This window comes from Primulina tabacum, chromosome 5, assembly GCF_025594145.1.
Source record: "Primulina tabacum isolate GXHZ01 chromosome 5, ASM2559414v2, whole genome shotgun sequence".
Lineage (NCBI taxonomy): Eukaryota > Viridiplantae > Streptophyta > Magnoliopsida > Lamiales > Gesneriaceae > Primulina > Primulina tabacum.
Genome location: NC_134554.1, coordinates 29034179 through 29051514, shown reverse-complemented (window position 1 = coordinate 29051514; position 17336 = coordinate 29034179). Strand labels below are relative to the sequence as shown.

At 36.0% G+C, this 17336-nt stretch overlaps 2 protein-coding genes and 1 long non-coding RNA gene across 3 annotated transcripts; all 3 read left to right on the top strand.

The window, feature by feature from the left end:
* The first annotated feature begins 5396 nt into the window (after nucleotides 1–5396).
* LOC142544321 (uncharacterized) lies at nucleotides 5397–6640 on the top strand. Its single transcript, XM_075651380.1, has 3 exons — nucleotides 5397–5510; nucleotides 5705–5773; nucleotides 5909–6640. The coding sequence occupies exons 2-3, from the start codon at nucleotides 5744–5746 to the stop codon at nucleotides 6638–6640; spliced, it is 762 nt and encodes a 253-aa protein (XP_075507495.1). The 5' UTR covers nucleotides 5397–5510; nucleotides 5705–5743.
* Nucleotides 6641–6702: 62 nt separating this feature from the next.
* Nucleotides 6703–8144, top strand: LOC142544962 (uncharacterized). The gene is made up of 4 exons (XR_012820166.1): nucleotides 6703–6887; nucleotides 7562–7651; nucleotides 7694–7795; nucleotides 8024–8144. It is a non-coding gene; the product is annotated as an uncharacterized LOC142544962 (long non-coding RNA).
* A 96-nt stretch (nucleotides 8145–8240) lies between these two features.
* Nucleotides 8241–9303, top strand: LOC142544960 (uncharacterized). The gene is made up of 4 exons (XM_075651960.1): nucleotides 8241–8352; nucleotides 8458–8528; nucleotides 8603–9060; nucleotides 9164–9303. The coding sequence occupies exons 3-4, from the start codon at nucleotides 8618–8620 to the stop codon at nucleotides 9282–9284; spliced, it is 564 nt and encodes a 187-aa protein (XP_075508075.1). The 5' UTR covers nucleotides 8241–8352; nucleotides 8458–8528; nucleotides 8603–8617; the 3' UTR covers nucleotides 9285–9303.
* Nucleotides 9304–17336: the final 8033 nt, after the last annotated feature.

Sequence of the window (17336 nt, the reverse complement as noted above, 5' to 3'; positions counted from 1 at the left end):
TAAATTTAATGATTAATTAATTTTAAAATTTTTTTATCGTGTGTTTGAAAAAAATAAATTTGACGAGTTCATGGATTTAATCCGGATCGGACCCGTCAGATCACGGGTCGGGTTAGATTTGACCAAACTCTCATGAAACCCGACCCGTAGGAGGAAAGATGTTGGGATATTGGGGAAGTTTTGTTTTGTTTTGTTTTTTTTATTATTATTATTAAAAAAAAAACACATTCATCATAAAGAACCTGCAGTGTCTTTGATTACAATTTTAGACAACCAAATAGGTAAATCGTTATTAGACTATTTGAATGTCGAAAGAGCTTTACGAGCTAAAGTATGTGCGACACTATTGACAGATTTTCGCATATGTTGTAATGATAGAAAATTAGGCGAAAGTAGTAATTGTTGAATATACAACGCCACTGCAGAAATAGGAAAAATTTAGAAAAATAGACCTCACAATCTCATTTAAAAAAATAGCCCTTATTTGTCAAATTCCCAATTTATCCTTTTCTTAACTAATTTAAAACCATTATTTAAGTTGAAACGTCCTGTCCTTTTTATTGCTTTAAAAGTACTAGAAATTTTTTTTTAAACACTCAATATTCGGCCATATACATAAACCTCATGAAAATATTTTTATAAAATATTTTACCTTTTAAAATAAAACATCATCCAACTAGCATTTTAAAAATCAAGTGAAAAGGTCATAAAACTGAAATCGTCTACTGTTTACCAAACCTAAAAAGCAATAATTTGAAAAGAATAACCCATACTAAACCTCTCAAAAATCTCTCAAATGCATAAATAAATAATCTTAAAAATCTTTAACTTAAATCAGTAATCATAAAACGTAATGCGGAAAATGTAGCGCTGGTCCTCGGGTTGTGTGTACCTTCTGCCCAGTCAGGTCAACCATCAAGACCTCCATCAAACTCACCTGCATCCATCACACCTAGTGAGTCTAAAGACTCAACACACCATAATCTTGATAACAAGTAATACGTAATACAGTCAACATATAACAGTGAAAAATACTTGTACTTAAAATATCGTTTTCATGAAGATGCATAAACTTAAACATAAACATTTTCATAAATATTTTCATGATGCATTTCATAAACCTTAACCTTTTTCCTTTTTCCTCAACATGACATGACATAAAACATATTCATGATCATAAACATTTTTCATTTTCCTTTTCTTTTTCCTTTGTTGAATTCAGATCGTTAATTGTGACTTTCCTCAAACCTCAAAAGTCAATGGATCCATCTACATGAAACCGCAGTACTGGGCGGCGGGGGACACCAGCAACACTCTCACCGGTCAACTGGGCACTGGCCTATCCTCATCGAAAAGAAATACGATCGTCGGGGCTTCCCTCTGGGGCCTTCTCCCATAAATGGGCTCCCTCTGGGGCCTTCTCCCCTCACGATATTCCCATTATTACCTCAAACATCATATCCTCATATTCGTAATAATGGAAACACGATCGTCGGGCTCCCACTGGGACCATCACCCTCACGACATCGCCATCATTAACGAATTAGTCACAATCACTTCACTTCCTTTAACATTTATCTCATCACTTTATAAAAATCATGCATAACATAACATTTTGTTTATGAAACCAAGCATGCAACATGTCTTTTAAATATCAGCCTTAAATCAGAAAAATTCATGGACATTTAAATAAATCATAATTAATCATGAACATCTCATAAACATTCAAGAATAGTCATAATATCATAAAAACAGCATTTAGGGCAATGCCATGACGTTTACTAATTTCTGGGTGTAAAACGACCGTTTTACCCCTAGACTCGACATTTTACGATTTCGACTTCTTTCGTGATTTCATGACTCTAACATATCCCAAATAATTATTTAAGCTTACATGAATTTTTTTCATAATTTTATTTAGCTTAAATATTAGACATTTTCATTTATTTTTAATTAATTGTTTTGACGGTGTTTTAATCCCGAAAAATCCCAAACTTTAATATAAAATTCCTAAATTCTAAATTTAGTCTTTTTATATTATTTTAGCCCTTATGGATCACGATTCGATCCCCCATGAGCCGTTTTCCAATTTTTCTTTATTTAAAAACTCAAATTGACACCTAAACTTCGACCCCGAGCCAACTTTCGATTTTCACGAGTTACCCCCGAACCATGTCAACCAAAACTTGCCCAACATCCTAAATTGACCTACCGGACCCTTGGACCACCAAGAACCCAGCCCAAACCACAAAAAACGAGAGCCCTCACTAACCCCCTAAGCTGGTCGAGAACCCTTATGGCAATAGGACTCTATAATTTGCATCCCAACCCTTACCAACGAGCCCAGCCCTTGAACCAACCACCCTTGAACCCTCCTAGGACTCTAGTGCATCCCCTTAGCCCAGCCCTTGAACCACAGACCGAGCCCCAATCTCCTGGAAGTCATACGAACCCTGCGCAACTTGGGGGTAGCCTCTCGGGTAAAGTCCTAGCATGGCTAGGACTCTTTCCCCAGCCCCTAACTCGAGTCCTAGCTTGGCTAGGACTCGAGCCCTGACCCATGACAGCCCCTGGCCGAGCCCTGGCCCAAGCCAAGACCCTGCCAGCCTCTCCCTCATGAAACCCGATCCCTCCCCACTTGACAGCAACTCACAGTTGTTGTTTGTTCTTGTTCTGCCGATTCTTTGTGGTGTTTAGGGTGAGTGTGTGTGACTCTAAAACAGGTGTAAACCACTCTTGACCCATCCTTATGTCATGGCAGCCCCTTAACCAAACAATACACAAGTTAATGGATTCAAAAATCATGTTTTCTCATGTATGCATGCCATAGACCGAAAATTCTGAAAAAATATAATGTTCTTCATGCATACAATAATTCAATCAATAGTATGATATGATGGATGAGAAAAGGAGATGTATGGCGTGCCTTTGCGTTATAAACGCTCGAATATCCGTTGACGACGAAGAACGGGACGCGAACCTTGGCTTGATTTTGCTTGCAACTTTCGAAAATTCCTTGCCAATTGGGAGTGTGTGTGCCGTGAGGGTTGAGGGGGTTGGGGAGAGTATTTTCAGAAAATAACCAAGTGTCCGATTGTTTATGCTAGGAGAATAGGGTTTTCAATTTAATTAATACATTATATACTACTAAATCACCTTCAAGGCTTATTAGGCCTATTAAGCCATCTGATTAGGCCCATTAGTCTAATTAGGACATAATTAAAATATTAACAAAGTTTTTCTTTTAGCAAATATGTGAATTTATTAGCCGGGTTGCCAAAAAGTTCGTATTTTAGTTGAAAAACCAACACCGATAAAATTTACGTCCCGGCGTATAAAATCACCTCTAAACCCCCTATTTTCAAAAATATGAAAAGCATCGACCATATTTTAAATAATTAAAAATTAATCATTTAATAAAAACATTTTACATTTTTCAGCCCTCGGTCCCCGTTCCTCGATCGTCACTTTGAATATTCCTAAAAATACAATTTTTATGCATGATGACAATAAAATCTCATTTAACATATGAATAAGTATGTCACATAATTAATTAGCAATTAAAATCGATTATTACTTATTTTTCATTATTTCCTAGATTCGCATGCAGTTGGATTACGTCGTCTTAATTTTGGACCTTACATAAGTGATAAAAAATACTTAAACGTTTAAACAGAAGATCTCTTCCCCTTCCTTCAACAGCTCACGTTCCCTCCAACAGACGTGCCAGTTTTCTCAGTTTTTTTCTTAGACTCTCCTTTCTTCTCAAAAGCACAAAAGACGATGGATTGGACAGATTGATTTCTCGATTGCGTGTGAATTCCTCAGTCATAAACCATATATTTGAATGGTAAACACTAAGAGAAAAATAGTTGAGCTTCTGCTTGTCATTTTTGAAATGAATGTTTGCGTAAAATAATTTTAAACATCTATTGGGCTAGTGAGTTAAAGTTGAAATTGTTTGAGAATTGAAAATTCAAGTTTTATGGATTTGTTTTCCTACTTCTTTAGATAGTTTAGAATTTACAATGCTAAATTTACATATATGTTTTCCTACCTCACCATCATAATGCTTCAAAAAATGTTAGAAGCTAAATGCATCAATTAATGGTGATAGATAGAAGCTTGAACTTTGAAACACTTGATAGGTAATAGATGGTTATTCCGTTTTTTATTTTATTTGTTTATGGATGAATTGGAATTGTGTAGGAGATGAATTTCCTAACTGTTCAACTTCTTTTATATCAAATATTTCATTTCCTCCATCAATTTTGAAGTTGATTTTAATTTTTTTTTTACCAAGATCTCTTTTCTTTGAAACTTGTTGTTGATAGAAGAAAGAATATCAGAGATGGTTGCACAAAATATTTGGGGAAAAATTTTAGGAAAATAGACTCCATCAAAAAGTCATTTAAATAGTCCTCTCACTACAAATGTCATTCTTGCCCCTCTTTAAATTATTATTTTAAATAATAAAAAACCTAATATATCACTTAATCGGTAATCTCTATCACTTAATCGGTAATCTCCTCCCCAGCCCCTCTTCTCTTTCCATTCGTTCTCGACCATTTCATCTTCCTTCATCTTCCTCTGCTGCCATTTCGAGGAAGTAAAGAAACCCTTCTTCAGGCCCGCCACAGATGACACCAAACCACTGCGGCTGCATCATTTGCCAGATTGTTTCAGGTCCAAATCCCAGGTCCCATAATTTATAATCTTGCATGTTCTCTATCTTTCTGTGTTGCTTTGTCTCAGTTAATTTTCTTTATTCTGCTGCAATCATAACCACAGGCAGCCGCACAAAAAGCTACTTGTACGCATTGTATTGCATAAATATCTCGTTTGTTCTGTTGTAATATTTTTTATCTCACAAATATTTGATTTGTTAGAATATTCTACAAGATTGTAGAAAAAGATATATTTAAATAAATTAGGCATATGCTTTAGTTGTATATTATTTTATAATTATGAGACAAACACTATTTATTTTTCGGTGTTGATTGAGAATTTTTAGGAAGTGAGGCAGCAAAGAAAGCCTGTTGCATTGAAATTGAATGATGTTCTTTCTGTTTTTCGATGATTCGATTATTTAGGCGGCGATTTTTTTAATAGTGAGTGGTTTTGAGTTAGTAAGAAAAAAATATTTCATAACACGTTTGATGGGTTGCTGAGGAGTTTGAGTTCTTAAATTTTCCAATTTGAACTTGACAGCTCCAGAAAAGAAGAAATAAGAGAGAATGGATACTATAAGAGAGAATGAACTTGATACAATATCAATAGCAATTCATATTAGTTAAATAATGATTTAAAACAAAAGTTTACATATTGTTATTAAGTATAGCATAATTCTTTTGTTATTGGAACAAATTTCATAAATTTAATGAAATTTTGTTATTTCAGTTTTTGGATGGGTTAAGTATACTATCCATATCTATATCCAACTAAAGGCATCAACCAACTGAAATTCCTAAAGGAGGAAAAAATCGGAGATGGTTGCACACAAGATTTAGGTATGTTCATTATTGTTTTAGAAATTTCATGAATTTTAACATATTCAGTTTGTTAATGAATTAACCAATAAGCATGTCTGTAGATTGAAATGATTGAATTGTTGATATTATTGATTGACTTTGTCTCAATCTTTTAATATCAAAGATTTCATGTAATATATGAAATTTGAAGTTGATTATTTTTTTCGATCAAGATCTCTTCTCTTTGAAACTTCTTGTTGGTAGAACGAAGAATGTCAGAGATGGTTGCACAAAAGATTTGGGTATGTTCATTTTTCTTTTGAAAAATATTTATTTTTTGTATTGCTCTTTAAATTTCATATAAATTTAATGAATTTCACATAATTTAGAATTTAATTTATTGATACTACTAGTTGACTTGATTAATTTTTTTTCAGGTTAATCTTCAATCTCAACTATCAGAGGAGAAGTATTTTAGTTGCAAGTTACGTGTACATTCCAAATATCAAAAAGTCAGTGAATTTATATTAGATTGCTTGAATGAGCATGACATGGACTTCATGGTTGAAAACACACAATTTGGCAATCTGATTAAGTATGATGCGGATTATAATTTATCTAGTCAGATTTTATGGTTTATGGTGATGAGACAAGTGTATGCAACAGACGATGATGAAATGTGGTTTGTTGTAAATGATAAACCAGTTAGGTTTTCTAGAATGGAGTATGCATTGATAACAGGGTTGGATTGTTCTGATAATTTTCCTGATGAAGTAGTAGAAGTTTCAGACTTTTGTAATAGATATTTTCAAGGTAGTGATAAAGTATCTGTGAAAGAAGTTGAAATGAAGTTGAAGGATTTGAAAAGTGTGGATGAGTTGTTGAGTATAGAGAGAGTGACGATGGCTTGTTTGTACTTCGTCTGTGGTGTACTATGGCCTCTAGCTCCAGTTAAGAATCCTCAAGTTGATAAAGAGATTTTTAGCTTGATTGATGATATTGATGTTTTTAATAAGTACCCTTGGGGTACAATAGCTTTCAAAGGAGCTGTTTGTGATTTGAAGCTTGATTTGAAGAAAAAAGAAGTTGTGTTGAGCAAAAAAACAGAAAACGGCCAGTTTTCGAACAGTGGAACCCATGATATGGTTGGATTCATCAATCCGCTATAGGTAATTAATTTTTTTTTGCATTTTTCCATATGATTCGAATATGGTTGATTATATTTGTTTTTATAATTTTTGAATTTATATTCTTGAATACGAATGCGTTCGTGGTATTGGGGAGCGTTTTGCGAAACAAAGAGAAGGAGACAATACATCTCTTCCACGCATGTGCTAATGGATTTCTAACAACTGGTCAAAAAAAGGATCTCCTAGATATATTGACATTTTAGATGCATCAAATAGTGGTAAAAAGGTTAGTGTATTTAGCATATAATTTAGTTTTATTAATATATTTTCTATTTGTGTATTACTAATTTAAAATATGTTAAATTTACAGATTGTTAGGAGTATTTTGTCACCTACAGATCAAGAATCTATTGCTTCTTATATTAGAAATATTTTCATTGAAGATTCTTGTACATATTCCCATTTGTCCTATATTAATTCATTGTTGTTGGAGGGAAAATCTGTGTACTGAACTAAGAATCTCACTCTTTGTGAATCTAAAAAGACCATTTAATCCAAATAAGAAGTCCATGAAAGGAAACTTTGTCCCAAAAATAAGTCAAAGAGGTCTTCTAAACTTTGTCCAGCCAAGAAAGCACTAGAAAAACAATCCCATCAAGTCGAACGAAATGATGTCCTTGGCCAATCAGATACTAGTGGACAAGTTAAAGCTTTATAAGAGCACGTGGACAGAAACTTTGTGGAGTTGAAAGATATGATTTCAAATTTGGATAACAAACTTGAACGTATAATGGAAGTTTTGAACATTTCAAGTTCATCCAAAAGACGTTCGGATGAACCAACCACTGTCTTTGCCCAATCTAAGAAAAAGAAGACCCATGAAAAATGTAAGCTCTGTGAGTTTTAAAATCTTAGAGATGATTATTTATCTGATTATAATAATATGTTTTTTAATTGTAGGTGAGCCAGGGATAACTGTTTCAAATCAAGGAGTGACTCTTGGGCAAGAGGCGATTGTTGAACCATTCATATCTCCTCTTACACATCTTGGTATATTTTCTTTTAAATCCAATTTAATTTGTTAAATCATAGATAACCCGGTCAAAGAGGTAACTTCTTTCAATCGAGACTTGAATGAAGGAATGAGCCGAGAGGAAGAAGTGTTTGATCCACTTAACAACGCCACTCATCATCGTACGCTTGATTTTCAAATTTTAATTTAAACGTTTACATATTTTTATTTAACTTGATTTATTTGTTGAATCGTAGATGAGCCAACCTCCACCAAATGACAACGATTTGGAGAACGGATTATTTTCTACGCACGGTCCAATAAAAAGAATAGTAATATATGTTAAGTGTTTGTAAATTATATATTTGAAATAATCATTTATTTTATTATGATACAATACTTTATTTTAGTTGTAGGTGAGCCACAAAAGACCTCTATCGTTGAATGTGGTGATAAAGAAGCTGCACATGCTAGCCTAGCTGGTGCTGGTGATGTAGCAACTATGTTTGTTAACGATAATCCATTACAACAGGAAATCACACCATCTCTTGTAGTTCACAAGATATGTGTTGTACTTTATTCTTATTTTTTTGGAATTATGATTTGACGATATGGAATAGTATCTAAAACACATGCATTACATATGTAGATGCTCGGAAGAGTAAGAAATCTCAATTTTGTCGCTCTCCATATGTACAGCTACCCGAGACACCTGCTTTGGCAACACTTGGTTATACCGGTCCTTACAATGGTTCATTTGAACCGGTGCAATGTGTTTCCATCAAGAAAGTATTGCCAACTATTACTAAAGAAATAAGTAGATTGAATGATCTATTTAAAGCAGGTGTGTTTGGATCATATTACAAGTCGTGGTTTACGGACTTTCTCAATCTGAGACACTGGCTCGATCAAAGCGTGAGTAGGATTTTGTGTTCTATTTATGTTATAATCATAATATTATATATATAACATGCTTCCAACATGTGCAGCACATACAAGAGAGCATGTACGGTCTATCTGTGTTGCAGAAGACATACCCACATTTGGTAAAACAGGATGTTGCCATAATGGATCCATATTTTTCTCAAGATATAGTCTTCGCATATCGTTATGCTCCTGATGATTTTGAAAATAGCAAGTGGAAGAATTTATTTCGCTATGTTGATGGATATTGTCGTCGTTGGAGTTCAGTACCATGGGCAAATGCATCTTTCATATTGATTCCATTAAATTTGCCTATACATTGGGTAGCAGTTGTAGTCAACGTGAAAGATGGAATCATTACTATGTATGATTGCAATCATAGTTGCTACACAGATGCTGAAATGAATGTTTATATTGAGCCGGTAGAAGATGTAGTTCAACATCTTCTACATTATTGCAAGGTCAATATTCCAGACATTTGGACAGTAGCAAGGCCCAAAGATTTTTCGCAAAATGCCAGCAGGTATGTTTTTGAATTTTTGGATTTTTTAAAAAAATAATACACGATCTACTATATAATTTGAACTCGAAATATTTTTATGAGTTTAAAATAATTTATTTTACAGTTCTGATTGCGGTGCATGGATGATCAAGACATTTGAGGTGGAGTTGTCTCAGCAGTCTCCAAATTCATTGAATGATCAGATTGTGAATTCATATAGAAAATATTTAGCAACATCTGTGTGATATGGTGAATGGATTTTATAAAGTTGCAATGATTTTGTATGATGTGAGTCTCTCGGATTTATGTTGATGTGAGTCTCTCAAATGTAACAGATTTGAAATGGGTTTGTCGAAGTGATGTATGGTTGAATGATGTTTTTCATGAATGATTTTGTGGGTGTGTTGGACTGACTGAAATGCATGTTGCACCAACTGAAATAATTTATTAACCGACGAAACATATTCATTAACCGACTGATAAAACCCATTGAACCAACTGAAATATTTTATTAATCGACTGAAACATATGAATTAACCGACTGATCAAACCCACAGAACCAACTGAAATATTTTATTAATCGACTGAAACATATGAATTAACCGACTGATAAAACCCACAGAACCAACTGAAATATTTTTTTAACCGACTGAAACATATGCAATAACCGACCGATTAAACCCATTGAACTTACTGAAATATCATCCTTTTTTTTTGGGAAATTAAACATACACGGACCCTTACACAGGGTCCGTGTAAGGGTTAGTGCCATTACGGCTGCCAAAAATTAAATACACGGACTCCGGGTAAGGAAAGTTGTAGTATTATATCTCAGCTATCTAATGAAAGAAACCTCATATCATTTGAATCAATATCCAAATATTTTTGCTAAAACCCGTAACTACCGCCACAATTCGAACCAACCAAACAAACAAATACTTCAACAAACTTTCATTCCATGTTCTCATAACCATAATCATGCTTTTAAACATCATTAACATTAACATAGCACACATACAAACCATTAGAAATATTCTGGGTGTTACAATCTCCTCTCCTTATAAAAATTTCGTCCTCGAAATTTCAACTGAAATATATTCATTAACTGACTGATTAAATACATTGAATCAACTGAAATCTTTTAACAACCGACTGAAACATATGCTTTTGAAATGTCTACTCGTTTTAAAATGCGGAAATAATTTTATTTTTATCTATATAAAACGGAGTAAAATATGAGAAAATCCTACATCCAAGCAGTATAAATATTGCAGTTTAAATAACCAAACTCATCCCAAAATCATATGTAAACATGAACCAATCCAAATCTTAAAATCATAAATGTAGGAAAATATTCATCTCTACTCAATCTCATAAATTATAATGCAGAAAATATGCGGTCCTCGGGTCGTGTCACCCACCAGGTCTGCCTACTCAGAGTTCGGCACCTCTAGTCTCCTCATCATTAAACTCACCTGCATCATATACGCCTAGTGAGTCTAAAGACTCAACACACCTGCACCGTTAATAGCAAATACATATACATAGCACACAACAGTGAAAAATACTATACTCAACATACCTTTCATGAACTTTAAAAATGTAATATAAACGTGTCGTGTAAAATCATGACGTGTCAAAACAGCTCATCGTTAATCATCATTCATCATTAATCGTTTATCATTTATCGTTCATCATTCATCATTAATCATTCATCATTCATCATTTATCATTGGTGAATTCAGTTCATTAGAGGTGACTATCGTACCTCATCATTTACGATGGATCCATCATACATAAAACCGCGTTATCCGGCGGCTGTCGGACATCAGTGACAGGATCACCTATCCACTGTGCCTAGGCCTCATCATCAACATTTACATATACGTCTTAAACATTTACATATACTTCGATAGCCACAACTAATTCCCATCATTCAAAACATTATCCTTTTCATCACTTATAAAAATCATGCACCAATGCAATTTTTCTTAAAGCCAAGTATGCGACGTATATCTTCATAAAATCTTAAAATCGTGATCATGATGCATAAACATTTAATATATCATAAATTTGAACTCAGGGCGCTGCCAGGACCAAAATTTCCCCCGGGTGCAAAATGACCATTTTGCCCCTGAGAACCTGATCGGCTATTTCGGTTGGGAATAATTCTAGCAAGCGGACTAGGTCAAGTTATAGTAATTGGACGAAAAGTCCAAGTATCGATCCCACAGAGACTATTATTTAAATACTGAGATTTAAATTACTCGATTTAATCTAGGCAAACAATAATAAGTGATTTGATGATAATTTAAACTGGTGAAATTAAATTAAATTATGCTAAATTGTTAACTACATTCGACTCTCAGGACATGTTGAAACTTGGGATATTTTCAAATTTAATAAAATGATCGGGAACATACAACGGTCCAAACTTTGATTATTATCATGCATTTGAATTAATTAACCACAACTTATTCGATGCCACGATGAAATTCCCTGAATTAACTATAAATCTATTTCTAGAATTTATAATCCTATTTTTATTTAACAGTCCAATTATTTCTAATTGAATTTAATCAAACAAAAATGCATTATTCAACGATGGAATCACAGCTGTCGCCTAAAATCGCACATTGAAACCGAATACTATTTCTAGTCGATTTAACCGTGTGTTGATTAATATTTTTGAAGCTAAATTTAATCTATTCTCTTTCGAGTCAAGATCAAATAACAAACATGCAAATAATTGGCCAGATTAAAAGCATGAAAATTATGCCAACATTAATCAATAACATAAAATTAATTCATAAATCAAATAATCCAATGAACGAACAAAATCAATAGTTTGTCCTATCGTGGTCCCGATCACAAGAAAAAATTACTCCATAAATTCAAGACTAAAAGAAAATCTAATATTCGAATTCATGACGAAAATAAGAAAACGAGAGAAGAGCAAATCTCAGTGATGGTGCGCGAATCTTGCGTGGAAGGCATGTTTTTCCTCTCATTTCTCCCAAGCCGTCGCCTTCTTCCAAAAGTCTCAAAGTTCTCCTTTTTTCCCTGAATGGCGGCCTCTTTCTGAAACGTAAAAAAAAACCTTTTTTGTTTAGGTCTTTCCTCCTTTTATTTCCTTCCAAATCACGAACAAATCTTCGTCAAAATCTGTTTCTGATCTCAAGGACACGGACCCCGTGCATGCATCAGGAATACTGGACACGGACCCTGTGTAGATATCCGTCTCGGGGTCCGTGTTCACACTGGATTTTTCATTCTTGAGGACAGATGACACGGACCCCGGGTACAGGTCCGGCAGGGGATCCGTCTAGGCTCTGTCAATGTCTTCCTTTGGCTTTTGAGGCACGGACCCTTACACGGGGTCCGTGTCTGGGTCCGGGTTCTCTCTTCCTCTATTTTCCTATTTTTCCGGGTATTTCTGACATGACATTGTGACGCTTGAATCTTCTTTGTTTTCTTCGGCTATTATTATCTTTTGGTCAAACCTGCAAATAGCAATAATAACACGAATTAAGCGCAAAACTCGGAATAAAAATGCCAGATCAGCACGAATACGACAAAATAAATGTAATGCCCGAGATTTTATCATTTTAATCCGAGATTATTTAATTTATGAATTTTGGAATGATAAATTAAATTCCACGATTTTTGTAATTAATTAGGATTGAAATGGAATTAAAAAGAGTTTTGAGGACCAAATTGTAAATAGTGAAGGTTTTAGGGACTAAAGTGCAATTACTTGGATTGAGTGGGACACTTGTCCTCACCATGCATATATAAAATTGAAAGTCTCCTTCATTATTCACGAGAAATCGAGGCTAGAATTCCAGAGCAAACCTCAAGCTTTGAATTTATTTAAAATTCGATTGTGACAGATCCGTATATCAGAATTTGAATCCGGACACAGTACTGTACTCCTCTCGTCGACAGCTACTACAGGACGTAAATTGTATTGAGTTCTGTTATAATTTGAAATTATGATATTGGGGGAATTGTTATTTGATCTATATTATGTGTTCTGGGAGTACTAGACATCATATATTCGAAGTCAGATCGAAGAACAAGTTGATTATGGAATTGTTATGATTTTTCAGAATATATCGATTGATATTGGACAGATTTGGATTGTTGAATGAATTACAGATTGTATCGGATATGAGTTATGATTTGTAATTGATGTCTGTTGAATTGGTATTGACGGGGATACTGAGATTGTGCCGTTATGCCGTTGATTTGACTTAAATCCAGATTAATCAGATTCAGTGTTGAATTGAGAATGAAATATTGATATTATGATTCTCGATATGTCGTTTCAGATTTACAGAGACAGTCTTGAGTTCAAAACTGATATTGCTTCAGACCGAGACTACAAACGAAAGGTACAAGTCAATGTGGTACTGGGAGATCGACTCAAGTAGGATATACTTGAGTTTCCCTAAATCACATACTTCTTATTATTATGTTCATTGCTTTGACTTGATATGCTTGTTCTATGGATGTAAAGCAGGTATTAGTCGAGTGATCTTGTGACAGAAGTGCCTGATAGTGGTGGGATCGCCACGGGCACATTGCACGATGTCACAAGATAGTGTATTGGTGATAGTGCCACAGTCTGTGACGGATAGGTCAAGACACTGGATGTTTGGTTATATCGACGTGGATAGAATCGGAGTTTCTTCTATTACTGTTGGTCAATATAGGAATACCAACGTCTGGAAACCGGGATCCCTAGATTAGGATTGAGTCTAGTCTGAGTCGTGGAGTCACGAGCATTGTCGACAGTCTTATATTGATTATGTTTCAGATTTTGATACATATTGCTGTTATCTGTCCATGCTTTTATGTTTATCATATGATTGCATGTTCGTTGATTTATACTGGGATTATATTCTCACCGGAATTATCCGGCTGTTGTCGTGTTTGTATGTGTGCATGATAACAGGTGGGACATGATCAGGGTCGAGGAGATGACGAGAGATCATGAATAGAGTGGAGACCACGGACTTTGACGTTGCTATAGATAGGGTTTGAACACTTGATAGCTAGTTGTTGAACTTTCGTCTGTATTGAATGTATGCTTTAAAGGACTTGTACCTCATGTTATACTGATCTGTATACTAGTATGATTTCCATTACGTTCCGCATTTTAAAAAAAAATAAATTAGACCCTGTTTATTATAATTGATTAAATGGTCCCAATGACGATTATGAACTTGATTAGCGTCCGGGTCCCCACAATAAAGCCCTCAAAATTCTATGAAATTCGTGTTTATCAACTCCCCCACACTTAACCTTTGTTCGTCTTCGAACAAATCAGACAAGAAATAAAGATGAAACATATTTTAGATTCAGAACTCAAGTAGTACAATCAAAACTTCTCAATTTGTCAAACTCCTTCACTCCCAGACAAAAGATCATGCTTCGAATATCACAAGATTCGTTTTCATCACAAATCAAGATTCAAACATTACCCAGTAAAGATCAACGAAACGAGATGTGTGTAGTGTGCAAGTCAGAATTCATACTCATCAATAGCTACTTGGTTCCAGGATCACTTATATTCATTTTTTTTCGTAACGCCCCATATGCTCGACTTTCATACCCCTCTCTACTAAATGTTGAACGACGATGACTTGGTTAATAGGTCTTTTTAAGTTTATAACGTAAGGCCAAGGTTCACGGCTACAATAAAAGGCATGGAAATCAAAAGTGAGAAGATAAATATTTTCCTGCGGCACATTCATTCAACTCTTTAACTCGTCACTGATTACTGTACTTTTATCATCTTTAGAGCTCTATTATCTCTTTCCTTTCTATTGTCCTTCAATTTTCAACCACAGATATTTCGGGTGTCTTCAATACCATACATGTGATACGTCTTTTATCCACTTCTTTTCATTCAAAGGCAATTCAACAACTCCTTTAGATACATCTTTTTCCGCACATGTGAGTTTTGGAACACTTCAGAGCGCTCGAAGGGTTTATTTCTCTCAAATGTTCGGGTAGGATAAAAGTGTATAGGCTAAAATTCAGGTAGTTGATGTGGGACATTGAATAAATTACGAATGGGGTCTAATTGTGTGTCATTGACACACACCATTCGATTTTTACAGGCTCAAGAGGGGTTACTAGAGACAATAAATGATGTATCAAGTAGGCTTGAAAGGCTCAAACGGTCCAAAGATCGCCTAAATCATCCCTAAGTCATCATCGTTCGTATTTTCGCTTCGAGGGCTAATCAGACGAGTTCTAGGGTTTTTAATTTTTTTTTTAAGTTCACCTTGCACCAATTCGCTTTCTATGAGCAAAAGACTGACCACGTGCATGGAATGAAATGTCAATACAGAACTGGTTTATGTCTGACTCTCTCTTTGCAACTACGACTCCTCTTATTCAAAACTAGTCATGAAACGATTTCCCGAGTGATCCAAAATCTAACAAATTAATCCGGTTATCAAGTAAAACAAGGATTCTTTCTCTAGATATAGTCTCATCCTACGTGAAAAGTGGCGTTAAGTGGTGTGCAACGATGTGTAACAAAACTGACCCACCCCCACACTTTGAAGTCGACACTGCCCTCAGTGTAAAGCGATGTAACATGTATAAATAAGACAGTTAAAGCAAACACACTTCCCTGGAAAAATGTCGAGTAGGTGGTGACAATGGGGTAGAGCACAGCAATTCCTGAAAAGACCGACATCGAATGCACAAGGAAACGTAAAAGGGAATAGGAAAAAGACACACTCAAGCACCCGGATACAGCCAAAAGAGTATAATCATAAAGAACATGTCCTGAAACATCAATACAATATATGAATAAAATGCTCAAATCTAGAAAAGCGATACAGTCTGCCACAAATCCTAGAATAAAAAAAAAAGCTGACTACTCATCATCTGATCCCAGCTCCAAGTCCTCCAAGCCATCAACTGCGGATCTGTCCCAAGGTGGTGCATAGGCATCGGCTGAATGTTGCTCGATTCGAGCCAATCGAGTGCGTATGTCGTCCAAGCAATCAAATAAGGACGATAAAGCCTGACGTGTACCTCTCGGGGCGTGCTGTCGAGGGGGCAAACCAGCTTGAGATCCAGCCCGGGCATCCAATGCCGCTTCTTCTTCCACACGATCCTCCCAGGCTCGCTCATCAATGGTAGGGGGAGGTACTGGTGGGTCATGGGGATGGGGACTGATATGTCGACTCCCTGGATTACGGTACCAGGCACCCTGTCTCAAAATGAAGTACATACCCTGCATGGCCTGAGGGGTGAGCATCTGTGTAGAAGTGGGCATGAGGGAGGTCTCTCTAGTGAGATCGACGCCATGGGCCGCCAAGATCCTGGAAATGATGATAGGGAAGGGGGCATAAGGTGTCCCATTCTTCGTGGGATCAACGTGAGCGACAGATCGCATATGTGAAATCATAATCGATGCCACCGGAATAGCAGGAATGGCCCCCAATCCATTCAACATTTTGTCAATGATATAGAGATCCATATGACGGATCTCATTGTTCCCAGCTTTCCTCGGAATGATATTCGCCCCTGTGAAGTAACAGATGAGACGATCCAGCAACGGGAGGGATGTCAGGAGGACGCTGGACCGAAAGCCGGTAGGAGATGTGAAATAATGTAGACGGTTCCGATCATGCGGGATCCGGAGTGTGATGTCGGACATGAATAGATCCAACTGATTAAAGACCACCGGCGGCCCTTCATTAGGGACATTCAGAAGAGTGGCGAGGTATGCGCTGGTCAACTCAATCGGAACGCCTTTGACATAAGTACGCAAATTAGGCAACCCGATGATCTCTTTCTCCTCCACATTCGCGTAGAATTGCCAGACCAAGTCAGGGTAATACGGTCCGGCGATGTCTAGAAGTGGTCCCCAACCAAAATTTTCAAACTCCGCCCGTAGTGGCACCTCGTGGTCGATCCGTGGATGAATAGAACGTTCCACAATGATGGAATTTCCACGAAGTGCCGAGTACCATTCGAAATTCTCTCGGGAGGTGAACCTTGAAGCATCAAATGGCAACCTGGCGGACCCAGAAGATGAGGATGTACCGGCCCGAGCACGCTTACTAGTGTGGCGGCGAGGAGGCATGACGATATAAGCAAATCACCCTAACAGTGCATTCACAAAAATCCACGATTTATCACAAACAATCCGAACCAATTCAAGTCTATCCCAACCCACCGCTAAGCAATCCACAACAATATACCCGAAGCAATATCTCAAAAGTATTATCAATATGATCCAAGAATAATCAATGCCCAACAAT